The 14,682-nt window shown below is 47.8% G+C and overlaps 1 protein-coding gene across 1 annotated transcript in view; it reads right to left on the bottom strand.

Moving 5' to 3' along the window:
- Window positions 1–14,682, bottom strand: part of NUP210 (nucleoporin 210) — a 315,482-nt gene that overhangs the window by 72,588 nt on the left and 228,212 nt on the right. Inside the window, exon 30 of the mRNA XM_075321239.1 lies at window positions 13,758–13,932. Coding sequence (XP_075177354.1) covers window positions 13,758–13,932 — 175 coding nt within the window. The remainder of the gene's footprint in view (window positions 1–13,757; window positions 13,933–14,682) is intronic.

Here is a 14,682-nt window from a genome sequence, read left to right as displayed (position 1 = left end):
TATTGGACTTTGCTATAGTCCCACTAGTGCAAAGACATTTGCAGAGCGCGTCTGCCTGCATTGCACACTCCAACTCATTAAAACCAAGCCATTATACTAGCAAACACTCAGTGTACCTAGTGGCATCCTATACGTGGCTATTGGACTTTGCTATAGTCCCACTAGTGCAAAGACATTTGCATAGCGCGTCTGCCGGCATTGCACACTCAAACTCATTTTAACTAAGCCATTATACTAGCAAACACTCAGTGTACCTAGTGGCATCCTATACGTGGCTATTGGACTTTGCTATAGTCCCACTAGTGCAAAGACATTAGCAGAGCACATCTGCCTGCATTGCACACTACAACTCATTCTAACCAAGCCATTATACTAGCAAACACTCAGTGTACCTAGTGGCATCCTATACGTGGCTATTGGACTTTGCTATAGTCCCACTAGTGCAAAGACATTTGCATAGCGCGTCTGCCTGCATTGCACACTCAAACTCATTTTAACTAAGCCATTATACTAGCAAACACTCAGTGTACCTAGTGGCATCCTATACGTGGCTATTGGACTTTGCTATAGTCCCACTAGTGCAAAGACATTAGCAGAGCACATCTGCCTGCATTGCACACTACAACTCATTCTAACCAAGCCATTATACTAGCAAACACTCAGTGTACCTAGTGGCATCCTATACGTGGCTATTGGACTTTGCTATAGTCCCACTAGTGCAAAGACATTTGCATAGCGCGTCTGCCTGCATTGCACACTCAAACTCATTTTAACTAAGCCATTATACTAGCAAACACTCAGTGTACCTAGTGGCATCCTATACGTGGCTATTGGACTTTGCTATAGTCCCACTAGTGCAAAGACATTAGCAGAGCACATCTGCCTGCATTGCACACTACAACTCATTCTAACCAAGCCATTATACTAGCAAACACTCAGTGTACCTAGTGGCATCCTATACGTGGCTATTGGACTTTGCTATAGTCCCACTAGTGCAAAGACATTTGCAGAGCGCGTCTGCCTGCATTGCACACTCCAACTCATTAAAACCAAGCCATTATACTAGCAAACACTCAGTGTACCTAGTGGCATCCTATACGTGGCTATTGGACTTTGCTATAGTCCCACTAGTGCAAAGACATTTGCATAGCGCGTCTGCCTGCATTGCACACTCAAACTCATTTTAACTAAGCCATTATACTAGCAAACACTCACTGTACCTAGTTGTATCCTAAACGTGGCTATTGTACTTTTGTCAATTCACAGTATTGGAACGTTATTTGCAGCACGTCTGCCTGCATTGCACACTCAAACTTTTTTAAACTCAGCCATTATACTAGCAAACACTCACTGTACCTAGTTGTATCCTAAACGTGGCTATTGTACTTTTGTCAATTCACAGTATTGGAACGTTATTTGCAGCACGTCTGCCTGCATTGCACACTCAAACTTTTTTAAACTCAGCCATTATACTAGCAAACACTCACTGTACCTAGTTGTATCCTAAACGTGGCTATTGTACTTTTGTCAATTCACAGTATTGGAACGTTATTTGCAGCACGTCTGCCTGCATTGCACACTCAAACTTTTTTAAACTCAGCCATTATACTAGCAAACACTCAGTGTACCTAGTTGTATCCTAAACGTGGCTATTGTACTTTTGTCAATTCACAGTATTGGAACGTTATTTGCAGCACGTCTGCCTGCATTGCACACTCAAACTTTTTTAAACTCAGCCATTATACTAGCAAACACTCACTGTACCTAGTTGTATCCTAAACGTGGCTATTGTACTTTTGTCAATTCACAGTATTGGAACGTTATTTGCAGCACGTCTGCCTGCATTGCACACTCAAACTTTTTTAAACTCAGCCATTATACTAGCAAACACTCACTGTACCTAGTTGTATCCTAAACGTGGCTATTGTACTTTTGTCAATTCACAGTATTGGAACGTTATTTGCAGCACGTCTGCCTGCATTGCACACTCAAACTTTTTTAAACTCAGCCATTTATAGTAGCAAACACTCAGTGTACCTAGTTGTATCCTAAACGTGGCTATTGTACTTTTGTCAATTCACAGTATTGGAACGATATTTGCAGGACATCTGCCTGCATTGCACACTCAAACTTTTTTAAACTCAGCCATTATACTAGCAAACACTCACTGTACCTAGTTGTATCCTAAACGTGGCTATTGTACTTTTGTCTATTCACACTACTGCAAATCTATGTGCAGCACCTCTGCATGACAACCTCGTGCTCTGTTTTTAATAAGCTATAATGATAGCACAAAATACTGCCATTTTGTGGCATCATAGAACTGGCTGTTGTATTCCATTAGTGCCCCACTGGTGACAAGCTATTTCTAGCACCTCTACATCACACCCTCATGCACATTTAGCTACGCTAATGTTATAGCAAACTCATGGAATTCATTGCTGCATTTCATAATTCGGAGGGATAGAAAGTCAGGCTTCCTTTAGCTTTTCCTTCTGTTCATAGACAGCATCTCCAAGACAAATTTCCCCTCCACGTCTAAGTGTGGAGAGGCAGCTAGTGCGCATGCGTGTGCCGATGTACCCCAGCTGCAGCATAATTACAGTGTTTCGCCTAGTGAGTATGCTCAGCCTGACTGTGCCATTCCTGACGCTAAGTCTTCATTTCGGGATACAGCGCATGCTCCCACACTAAGTGTGAAAAGCCTCTTTGCACAGGTGCTTGCATTCTGTGCCGGGTCTAAGTCCTGTTTTGTGCCTAGACACCATGCTAAAGCTGATAGTCTTTTTTCAGAGACTGTATTTCATGCTACTGAGCATGCTCAGGCACTTCCTGCATCAGAGACTAGGTCCGGTAATGAACTCTTTGGCCCTGGCCCTGATGTGGGGGTCCCATATAGACCACAGGGCATCAGGTGTCCTCCCAAATGGCTTGCAGAGGCCCACACCTATGACTTGTCACCGCATTATTGATGGTCAGACGATGACTGGTGAGGTGTTTGGGTCATGGCAGCCATGAGGTCATCATTGAAGTTGCGTTTCCAAATAGGACGCTAGTTATGCCACTCATGACGTGTCACTCTGCTTTTGTCTCCAGGAGGTGCATTGTGGTTCACCCTGGTTTGGGGCGGACCCAGGTTATAAAAGGGGCTGGAGCCAACAAGGAGGTGCGCAGTCTTCTATTATGCTCCGAAAGAGCACACCTCCATGTGTTGAACCCATTGCGGCTTTAGGCCAGAGGTAGGCAGGGATAGGGTGGTGGATGCAGGCCACCACCACAGTTGGTAACGCAGAACGGTTAAGACCAGCTCCTGTCCTAACAGTCCTGCTTGTGCAGCCCAGTGGCATTAACAGGCCTGCTGCTGCTGATGCGCCTGCTGTCCACAGGTGTGGCCCCTACGCACACGGTCAGCGTACTCAATGGCCCCTGTGTTGTTAACAGGGAGTTCCTGGGCTGGGTGGGCATGTGGACCCTGTGACGCTAACAGGGCTCACAGTCTCCAGATCCGAATGGCGTCTAACTCGGTTCAGGCTACTATTAGTTTCATAGCCACACAGCTCTGTATCCTCCACCAAACCTTCAAGTTGCCAACCTCTCCTTTTCCAACTGGGAGCACGGTGGACACTGACTGCTGAAGGTGATATATACCTTTCTCTTTCTTTTCTTATTAATTTTTGTTATATAGCGGTCACAGATTATATACCACTTTATCCAAATCTGCCAGTCCCACTGTAACAGATGTTGTTTCTTCAGCAAATGTTACAGTTGTTTAACCACCAAATCCACGGACCAAAATTTTTTTCCCCTTTCCAACACACCTGTTCCCCTTTCCAACAGCATCTGTCCTTTTTCAACTCATTTTGGGATATGACCAAAAGTGCAACTGTGCAGGGACACCGTACTCAACGCCATCTCAGCACAGCAGCCATCCCTCGGTCCCTCCGATGTGGACAAGTAAAAGACCATTTCCTCCTATCCATGACAAAGCGTTGAGATTCACTCTGTGCAGCACTGGTGTTTAGTGGACAAGTAGATCTAAGATTGCGTACCACATTCTGCAGATACTCCTGTATACGTGCGTCTATTTCTATGGCAGGAATTAGTTCGCCAAATTTTGTCTTGTACCGGGGATCTAACAGTGTGGCAACCCAGTATTCAGGATTAGTTCAAATTCATACAATCCGAGGGTCATGTAGGTAGTGCAGCAAGAAGGCGCTCATGTGTCTTGTGCATCCAGGAGGACCAAGTCCTTGGTGTGTTGGTGGCAGAGAGGTGAGAATCGTGCATCCTTCCTCTGCCCTCTACCCACAACCTCGCACAACCGAAATGTGAGCAAGCTCTCACTCATCTGCTGAGTCTTCCATGCCCATCGCCAGTTCGTCCTCCATTTCTTCATGGGCTCCTGCACTTTCATCAACACTTTTTGCTGATACTATGCGCCCTTGTTAATCCCTCTCCCTCACCATGACTGCCGCATAGGTGCCGCTGACCATCTGGACCTCGTAGATCTTGTTATCCCTTCCGCATATGACTCCTCCTGTACTTCCTCCCCTTCCTCTTGTCCCAACACCTGACTCCGAATAATAATTACAGTGTGCTCCATCATGTAGATGACCAGAATTGTCACGCTGAGAATGACATTGCCAGTGCTAAACATCTTCGTCGACATTTCAAAACTGTGTAGCAGGGTGCATAGGTCCTTGATCTGACACCACTCCAGCAGCGTGATCTGCACCACCTCTGGATCAACTTATCCCAGGCTATATGTCTTACCGTATTTCAGCAGGGCTCTGCGGTGCTGCCACACACGCTGCAACATGTGCAGATTCCAATTCCTGCGTGTCGGAACATCGCATTTCCGGCGTTTAACTGCCAGACCCTAAGACTTCCGGAGTGATGAAAGTTGTTGAGCTGCTGTGTGCGCACGATGGAAGTGAGCACATAGCGAGCGTGCCCGCTGCACAAGGCCATGTAGGCCGTGATGGTGTTTTAAAAATTGCTGGAGAATTCGGATCAACACGTGAGCCATAAAAGGCACGTGTGTCACATTGCCCTGAGGATGGCCCGCAGCCAGGTTTGCATCATTGCCGCACACGGCTGTTAAGTCACCAACGGAGTCCGCTCCGTCAATTTGTACTCCGGTCGCCAGGTGACAACGTGTTCCTTTCATGAATAGTGCTGATGATGGGAGAGTAGTCGATGCCAGCGGCGCAGGTGGACGCAGGTTATGCTCACCCACTGGGCTGCATTACCTTGACAGATGCAGAATCTCTGGCTGAATGTAGCTGGTGGGTATCTCACAGATGAAATACCATCATTCAGCTACAACCAATGGGAAGACACCACACCCTTTTTTATGCCCATCCTGTCTGCAGACCACTGCCAGACATAGCTATGAACCTCTGGTTAATTTTACCCCCAGTTCAGTTTTATGATTTTGTGTGCTTGTTACCTGACTACTTTTCCTGCTTGCTGTTTATGTACCTTGTTGGCCGATACGCATTTCACCTCTGCTTGTTTTCTGATTAAGTCCTGGCCGTCCCATTCTGTTCCTGTTCCTCAATTAATGTTTTGACCCTGCCTGACTACTATTCTCTGTAATAGCGGTGTGACTCACATTTCCCATACATTTCAAAGTAAAACTTTGACCGCCTGATGGCATTGAGCTCTGCTGCCAGCATAGTAAGGAGGTGTGTGGTAGTCCTTGTGCGCAGTTGCAAGGAAGGGTGGCCTGACCACACAGGGTTTGCGCAAAGGTAGAGGACCCACACGAGGTTGAAGAGGCAGAAGCAGTGTATTAACTTCTACATACAGAACAAGGATTGAAACAACTCGTGGGGACGGCAAGACTTGTACAGCAGACCCTTCTCCATCTCTCACCATAGTTTGCCAGTGCCCAGTCAGTGACATGTAATGACCCTGTCTATGCTTACTGGTCCAAGTATCTGTGTTGAAATGCACCCTGTCGCACACAGATTTTCTCAAGGAAGTGGTGATGTTGTGTGCGACATGCCGGTGTAGCGCGGGCATGCTTTTCTTGGAGAAGCAGTGGTGATTGGGCATCTGGTACTGGGGCACAGCGACAGACATAAGGTCTGTAAAATCCTGTGTGTCCACTACGCGTAAAGGCAGCATTTCGGTAGCCAACAGCTTACAGAGGGATAGAGTCAACCACTTAGCTTTGTCATGGGTCGCAGTAAGTGGCCTTTTATTTGACCACATCTGAGGGACAGAGATCTGGCTGCTGTCTGTAGACGGTGTTGAGTAGGGTGTCCCTGGAAAAATGCAGGTTTGTGAGAAAAGTGCAGGCGGAGACATGATGTTGGCTTCATCTTGCCTTCAGATCTGTTCATCTTGTATCATTTTTAAAAAACACAGCAAGCAAGGGTTACTCCAAGCGGAGTCTCCCTTTTTTTCCAAAAATTGGGCCCCACACAGACACCTTATCAGTGGCAGCACTTGTGCCCTAGTTGCAAACAGGATGTTTTGATTTGCATCAAGCACATTCCAAATCCACAAGCATTTACTCTCCCCAGGATGACACAGGGGTAGTAAATTCCTTCTGGATCCATGACTTGTTCATTTTGATGAACGTCAGTCTGTCCACATTGTCACTGGACAGACGCGTGCGCTTATCTGTCAGCACACACCCAGCAGCACTGAAGACACGTTCAGAGACAACGCTGGCAGCTGGACACGACAAAATCTTCGAGGCGTAACTGGAGAGCTCTTGACATTTTTCTAGATTTGAAGCACAAAAGGAGCAAGGCTCCATTTGCAAAGTCATTGCATCGATGTTCATTTGGAGATACTCCTGTATCATCCTCTCCATCCGTTGACTATGTGTCAGACTTGTTGTCTCTGGTGGCCTTGCAAAGGAGGGTCTAAAAAAATTATGAAAAGATTCCATAAAATTGCTGTTACCAGCACCAGATACGGTCCTACTGGTACGGGTAGACTGTTGAAGATGACGAGGCCGTCCCATGTTTGTCAAGTTACAACTGGGAGAATCACTCCCTTCACCTGCACGGTTGTTTGGTGGAAAAGCCGAGCTAAGATCGAGTAACAGCTTCTGCTGATACTCCTGCATACGTGCGTCCCTTTCTATGGGTGGAATTATGTCACAAAATTTGGACTTGTCCCGGGGATCTAATAGTGTGGCAAGCCAGTAGTCATCATCACTTCTAATTTTGACAATACGAGGGTCATGTTGGAGGTAGTGCAACAAGAAGGCACTCATGTGTCTTGCGCAGCCATGCGCACCAAGTCCACGCTGTGTTTGTGGCATAGAGGTGCTAACCGTTCTTTCTTCCTCTGTCATCTCCCCCCAACCTCTTTCAACTGAAATTTGACCAAGGTCCCCCTCATCTGCTGAGTCTTCCATGTCCATGGACAGTTCGTCCTCCATATCTTCATGTCCTCCTGCACCTTCCTCAACATCTCACCTGCTACCATGCGCCCTTGTTGATCCCTGTCCCCCATGGTCCCATGCCTGCCGCGTTGGTGATGATGAACGTCTGGACCTTGGTGATGTTGTTGTGTCTTGCGCATATGAATCCTCCTGTAGTTCCTCCCCTTCCTGTTGTCCCACCCCCTGACTACGAATAGTGTTTAGCGTGTGCTCCAGCATGTAAATGACTGTAATCGTCATGCTGATAATGGCATTGTCAGCGCTAAACATATTCGTCGCCATGTCGAAACTGTGCAGAAGGGTGCATAGGTCCTTGATCTGAGATCACTCCATCAGGGTGATCTGCCCCACTTCTGCATCTCGTTGGCCCAGGCTATACATCATGACGTATTGCACCAGGGCTCGCCGGTGCTGCCACAGTCGCTGTAACATGTGGAGAGTTGAATTCCAGCGTGTCGCCACATCGCATTTCAGGCGATGAACCGGCAGGCCGAAAGACTTCTGGAGCGATGCAAGTCGCTCAGGTGCGGCGGTTGAACGGCGGAAGTGAGCACTGCAGACAGTTTCCGTGCCCTGGTCAGAAGGCCATCTAGGCCGGGATAGTGTGTTAAAAATTGCTGGACAACAAGGTTAAACACGTGAGCCATACAAGGCACGTGTGTCACCTTGCCCAGGCGAAGGGCCGCACCCAGGTTTGCAGCATTGTCGCACACGGCCTTACCAGGCTGCAGGTTGAGTGGAGACAACCATTTATCAAAATCAGTCTCCAGAGCTGCCCACAACTCAGTCGCTGTGTGACTCCTATTTCAAAGACATGTCAAGCTAAAGACCGCCTGATGCCGTTGCGCTCTGCTACCAGCATAGTAATGAGGGGTGCGTGATTCCTTCTGCGCAGTGAGAACGCTGGTGGCCTGACCAGGCAGGCTTGGGGCGGAGGTGGAGGACCCAGATGAGGTGGAGGATGCAGAAGCAGTGGCGGAACTTGGACAGACAGAGGATTGACACACAAGTCGTGGGGACGGCAAGACTTGTGCAGCAGACCCTTCACCATCTATCACCATAGTTACCCAGTGGCCAGTCAGCGACATGTAACGTCCCTGTCCATGCTTACTGGTCCAAGTATCGGTGGTGAAATGCACCCGTTCACACACAGAGTTTCTCAAGGAAGCGGTGATGTTGTGTGCGACATGCTGGTGTAGCGCGGGCACACCTTTCTTAGAGAAGTAGTGGCGACTAGGCATCTGGTACTGGGGCACAGCGACAGACATAAGGTCTCTAAAATCCTGTGTGTCCACTAGGCGGAAAGGCAGCATTTCTGTAGTCAACAGCTTACAGAGGGATAGAGTCAACCTCTTCGCTTTGTCATGGGTCGCAGGAAGTGGCCTTTTATTTGACCACATCTGAGGGACAGAGATCTGGCTGCTGTGTGTAGACGGTGTTGAGTCGGGTGTCCCTGGAAAAATGCAGCTTTGTGAGGAAAGTGCAGGCGGAGACATGATGTTGCCTTCATCCAAAGTTGGTGCTATCGATGTCTGAGAGAGCTGTACACACTCACTTGTTTCCCCTTCCAAACCAACTGACGACCTACCAAGCAAACTGCCTGTTGCGGTTACAGTGGTGGAAGTTGTGGGTGGAAAAACAGGTGTGACAGCTGTCCCCACAGTCCTAGAAGATGACGAGCGCGCGGATGCACTGGAAGGGGCAGGCGGTGGATGGTTCGCTCCGCTAGGCCGCATTGCAGCACGGTGAGCTTCCCATCGGGCCATATGATATTTATTCATGTGACGATTCATGGAAGAAGTTGTCAAACTGCTGAGGTTTTGACCTCTACTAAGAGAACCATGACAAATTTTACAGATCACATAATTTGGGCGATCTTTTTCTATGTCAAAAAAGGACCTGGCTAGGCAAGGCTTAGAGGCCATGCGACCTGTTGATCCACCCCGAATAATGCTCAGAGGCAGAGTGGTGGCTGAGGATGCAGTTGTAGACGTGCTACCAGTGCTCCGACTGTGTCCAGGAAGGCGCCAGGTTACTTCGACGTCGGTTGCATCCTCCTCCACCGCCTCTGTTGACCTCCTCGAGTGTCTGACTGTGGGTTGACAGTAGGTGTGATCTAGAACTTAATCATCAATTGTTGTGTTTGCACTCCCCTACCCCTCAGACCGAGTTTCTTCTTGCCCTGACCGAATATTTAAGTTGTCATCCCAATCGGGTATCTGCGTCTCATCTTCATCAGTATGTTCCTCATTGCCTATAACCACAGTTGTTGGAAAGGCAGCATTTTGGTAGCCAACAGTTTGCATATGATGAAAGTCAACCTCCAAGCCATTTCATGCCCTTCTAAAAGCATGTAAAACACAGCGAGGGGACTCCAACCACAGTCTCCCTCGTTGCCACTAACTGGGCCACACACACCCCACTTGACTGGCATCGGTTGAGCCCCCTTTTGAAAAAGAAAAAGATGCTTTGCATGAAGCACTCTCAAAAATACGCGTGCCTTTCCCGTCCCCTGGCTGACCCAGGGGAAGAAAAGTCCTCTGAGAGCCATGACTTGTTCATCTTGGTTCTTTTAGAGACACAGCGAGGGGACTCCAACCACAGTCTCCCTCGTTGCCACTAACTGGGCCACACACACCCCACTTGACTGGCATCGGTTGACCCCCCCTTTTGACAAAGAAAAAGATGCTTTTCATGAAGCACTCTCAAAAATACGCGTGCCTTTCCCGTCCCCTGGCTGACCCAGGGGAAGAAAAGTCCTCTGAGAGCCATGACTTGTTCATCTTGGTTCTTTTAGAGACACAGCGAGGGGACTCCAACCACAGTCTCCCTCGTTGCCACTAACTGGGCCACACACACCCCACTTGACTGGCATCGGTTGACCCCCCCTTTTGACAAAGAAAAAGATGCTTTGCATGAAGCACTCTCAAAAATACGCGTGCCTTTCCCGTCCCCTGGCTGACCCAGGGGAAGAAAAGTCCTCTGAGAGCCATGACTTGTTCATCTTGGTTCTTTTAGAGACACAGCGAGGGGACTCCAACCACAGTCTCCCTCGTTGCCACTAACTGGGCCACACACACCCCACTTGACTGGCATCGGTTGAGCCCCCTTTTGAAAAAGAAAAAGATGCTTTGCATGAAGCACTCTCAAAAATACGCGTGCCTTTCCCGTCCCCTGGCTGACCCAGGGGAAGAAAAGTCCTCTGAGAGCCATGACTTGTTCATCTTGGTTCTTTTAGAGACACAGCGAGGGGACTCCAACCACAGTCTCCCTCGTTGCCACTAACTGGGCCACACACACCCCACTTGACTGGCATCGGTTGAGCCCCCCTTTTGACAAAGAAAAAGATGCTTTGCATGAAGCACTCTCAAAAATACGCGTGCCTTTCCCGTCCCCTGGCTGACCCAGGGGAAGAAAAGTCCTCTGAGAGCCATGACTTGTTCATCTTGGTTCTTTTAGAGACACAGCGAGGGGACTCCAACCACAGTCTCCCTCGTTGCCACTAACTGGGCCACACACACCCCACTTGACTGGCATCGGTTGACCCCCCCTTTTGACAAAGAAAAAGATGCTTTTCATGAAGCACTCTCAAAAATACGCGTGCCTTTCCCGTCCCCTGGCTGACCCAGGGGAAGAAAAGTCCTCTGAGAGCCATGACTTGTTCATCTTGGTTCTTTTAGAGACACAGCGAGGGGACTCCAACCACAGTCTCCCTCGTTGCCACTAACTGGGCCACACACACCCCACTTGACTGGCATCGGTTGAGCCCCCTTTTGAAAAAGAAAAAGATGCTTTGCATGAAGCACTCTCAAAAATACGCGTGCCTTTCCCGTCCCCTGGCTGACCCAGGGGAAGAAAAGTCCTCTGAGAGCCATGACTTGTTCATCTTGGTTCTTTTAGAGACACAGCGAGGGGACTCCAACCACAGTCTCCCTCGTTGCCACTAACTGGGCCACACACACCCCACTTGACTGGCATCGGTTGACCCCCCCTTTTGACAAAGAAAAAGATGCTTTGCATGAAGCACTCTCAAAAATACGCGTGCCTTTCCCGTCCCCTGGCTGACCCAGGGGAAGAAAAGTCCTCTGAGAGCCATGACTTGTTCATCTTGGTTCTTTTAGAGACACAGCGAGGGGACTCCAACCACAGTCTCCCTCGTTGCCACTAACTGGGCCACACACACCCCACTTGACTGGCATCGGTTGACCCCCCCTTTTGACAAAGAAAAAGATGCTTTGCATGAAGCACTCTCAAAAATACGCGTGCCTTTCCCGTCCCCTGGCTGACCCAGGGGAAGAAAAGTCCTCTGAGAGCCATGACTTGTTCATCTTGGTTCTTTTAGAGACACAGCGAGGGGACTCCAACCACAGTCTCCCTCGTTGCCACTAACTGGGCCACACACACCCCACTTGACTGGCATCGGTTGAGCCCCCTTTTGAAAAAGAAAAAGATGCTTTGCATGAAGCACTCTCAAAAATACGCGTGCCTTTCCCGTCCCCTGGCTGACCCAGGGGAAGAAAAGTCCTCTGAGAGCCATGACTTGTTCATCTTGGTTCTTTTAGAGACACAGCGAGGGGACTCCAACCACAGTCTCCCTCGTTGCCACTAACTGGGCCACACACACCCCACTTGACTGGCATCGGTTGAGCCCCCCTTTTGACAAAGAAAAAGATGCTTTGCATGAAGCACTCTCAAAAATACGCGTGCCTTTCGCCTCCCCTGGCTGACCCAGGGGAAGAAAAGTCCTCTGAGAGCCAGGTCCACATTGTCAGTGGACAGACACGTGTGCTTATCTGCCAGCAGACCCCCAGCAGCACTGAAGACAGGTTCCGAGAGAACGCTGGCTGCAGGACACGACAAGATCCTCAAGGCGTACGTGGCGAGCTCAGGCAATTTATCCAGATTGGAAGCCTAAAATGAGCAGGGCTCAAGTTGCACAATAATGGAATCGATGTTTCTTTGCATATACTCATATATCTGTGTGTCTCCCTCTTTTTCCTTGTCCAGCTGTTTTGTTTTCACATGAGTATATGTCCTTGTCACTTTCCCATGTGTTTGTGTTATGTTGTGAGTTGTTTGTCACCTTTTGGACACCTTTCAGGGTGTTTTCTAGGTGTTTTACTGTGTTTGTGATTGCCTGCCATTGTTTCCTATGGGCTCGAGTTCGGTTCGTCGAACGTTCGACGAGCCGAACTCGAGCCAGACCCCCCGTTCGGCGAACCGCCTCGAGCCGAACCGGGACCGGTTCGCTCATCTCTAGTAGCGATACGTTTAGGATCTCTGTTTTTTGTAGGTTTACTTTAAAGTTGGAGAGTCCACCAAAAGTCTCAAACTCCTGTAGTATGGCGGGTAAGCTAATCCTTGGTTGTGTCACATATATCAGGAGGTCATCTGCAAACAGTGCCAGTTTATGAGACGTTGGTCCTATCTGTAACCCCTTTATCGAGGGGTTTTTCCTAAGCGCGTTTGCCAGGGATTCCATTACCAAAATGTATAGGTATGGTGATAGAGGGCATCCCTGTCTGGTGCCATTTCCAATATTGAATGGGGTTGACAGGCGTCCGTTCACACCCACTTAGCAGCTCTCTTTCAATAGACACTGTAAACCTGAAATGCTGTGGACAAAGCAAGAGCAATAGGGACTTATCAAAATATAAGAGGCATACTGTCTTAATGTGCTCACCTTGTATATGGCTGTGTCACTCACAATCATTAGTACAGGCAGAAACAGCTGCCACAAGGACCACAAGTCCAGAGGCTGGAGTAGTATGCAGGAACCAGAAGAACGTGGATGAAACTGCACTGCTGTAGAGGAAAACTTCAGCTTAATCCACGTTTCTTCTGGTTCCTGCAATAGACCATGTACACAGAGAGCTGTGGTGTGGGTGGAGACAGCCTTCTGAGCTCTGCTACATGCAGCATCTAAAACTCTAAGCAAACTAAGGCATGCTTTGCTGGATTCAGGGTCTCTGTCTCTATATCATGCTCCCCTCAGACGAGAGATCAAAAACTTGGTGACAGATTCGGTTTAATAAGACCCAGCACCATATGAAGTATTACAGGCCATGGCAGAAAAGACATCAATCACTAACAGTTTAAAGCTATTAAATAGCACAAAACACAAAAGTTAAAAAGGTTTACAACTAACAAAGCTGATTTTAATCAATAGATCAGACACGGCCATTACACAGTGCACCACAGGGACACGTATATAACATCATCTCAGCACTAGAACATTTTATATAACGTCCAATTGTGGAAATTATTGTTATTCCAAGATCTTTGTTTCTGGAACAACCCCTCTAATTATTATAGTCATTAAGCACAAGGAAACTCGGAAAATTACCTTAACAGACACAATAATGGTTTGATTGATTCCAAAGGGTTCCTGGGAATTAATTTCTAAGCTGGAAAGTCCAGTGAGAAAGCCCGATGCCAGCCGCCCATTACTGTCCACCTGCACGACGGGCACCTTGTCTGCCCCATCCAAGATCCGGTAAATAACAACCGCGGCTCGGTCTCTGGATGAAGACAGTGGTGATAACATTATAGCAGGATAGTACGTCACGGTGTAGGAATAGGACTAACTATACATCGGAACAATTTTTTTTAATAAATGTTAATACAATAAAACACATACATGCATATATATTTAAACACATACGTATGTACACATATATACATATTTAGAGGAGATCTATATGCAGTGGATACGGAAAGTATTCACACCCCTTTACATTTTTCACGCTGTTTCATTGCAGCCATTTGGTAAATTCACAAAAGATCATTTTTGTTCTGATTAATGCATAATCAAAAAAATCCCTTAATATGGTGTCAAAGTGAAGCAAAACAAAAAGACCCCTATGAGCAGATGTGTGGCAAAAATTGTCCACAGAGGTCAAGACCACCAGAAAATCAAATCTCGATTGTTCTCATTAATGTACACTCTGTACCCCATCCCCCATCAGCCCATCCCCCATCTTGTCAGAAAAAAAACCACCAAACGTAGAAATTTTTTGCAAATTTCTTAAACGAGAAAAACTGAAATCTCACAGTGATAAGTATTCAGCCCCTTTGCTCAGTATATCGCATGGTGATAAGTATTCAGCCCCTTTGCTCAGTATTGAGTTGAAGCACCCTCCTTTTGAGCTAGTACAACCATGAATCTTCTTGGGATCCTGGATTTGGGGATCCTCGGCCATTCTTCCTTGCAGATCCTCTCCAGTTCCGTCAGGTTGGATGGTGAACGTTGGTGGATGCCATTTTCAGGT

This window comes from Anomaloglossus baeobatrachus, chromosome 8 (assembly GCF_048569485.1).
Source record: "Anomaloglossus baeobatrachus isolate aAnoBae1 chromosome 8, aAnoBae1.hap1, whole genome shotgun sequence".
Lineage (NCBI taxonomy): Eukaryota > Metazoa > Chordata > Amphibia > Anura > Aromobatidae > Anomaloglossus > Anomaloglossus baeobatrachus.
This window is presented reverse-complemented; position numbering and strand designations above follow the sequence as displayed.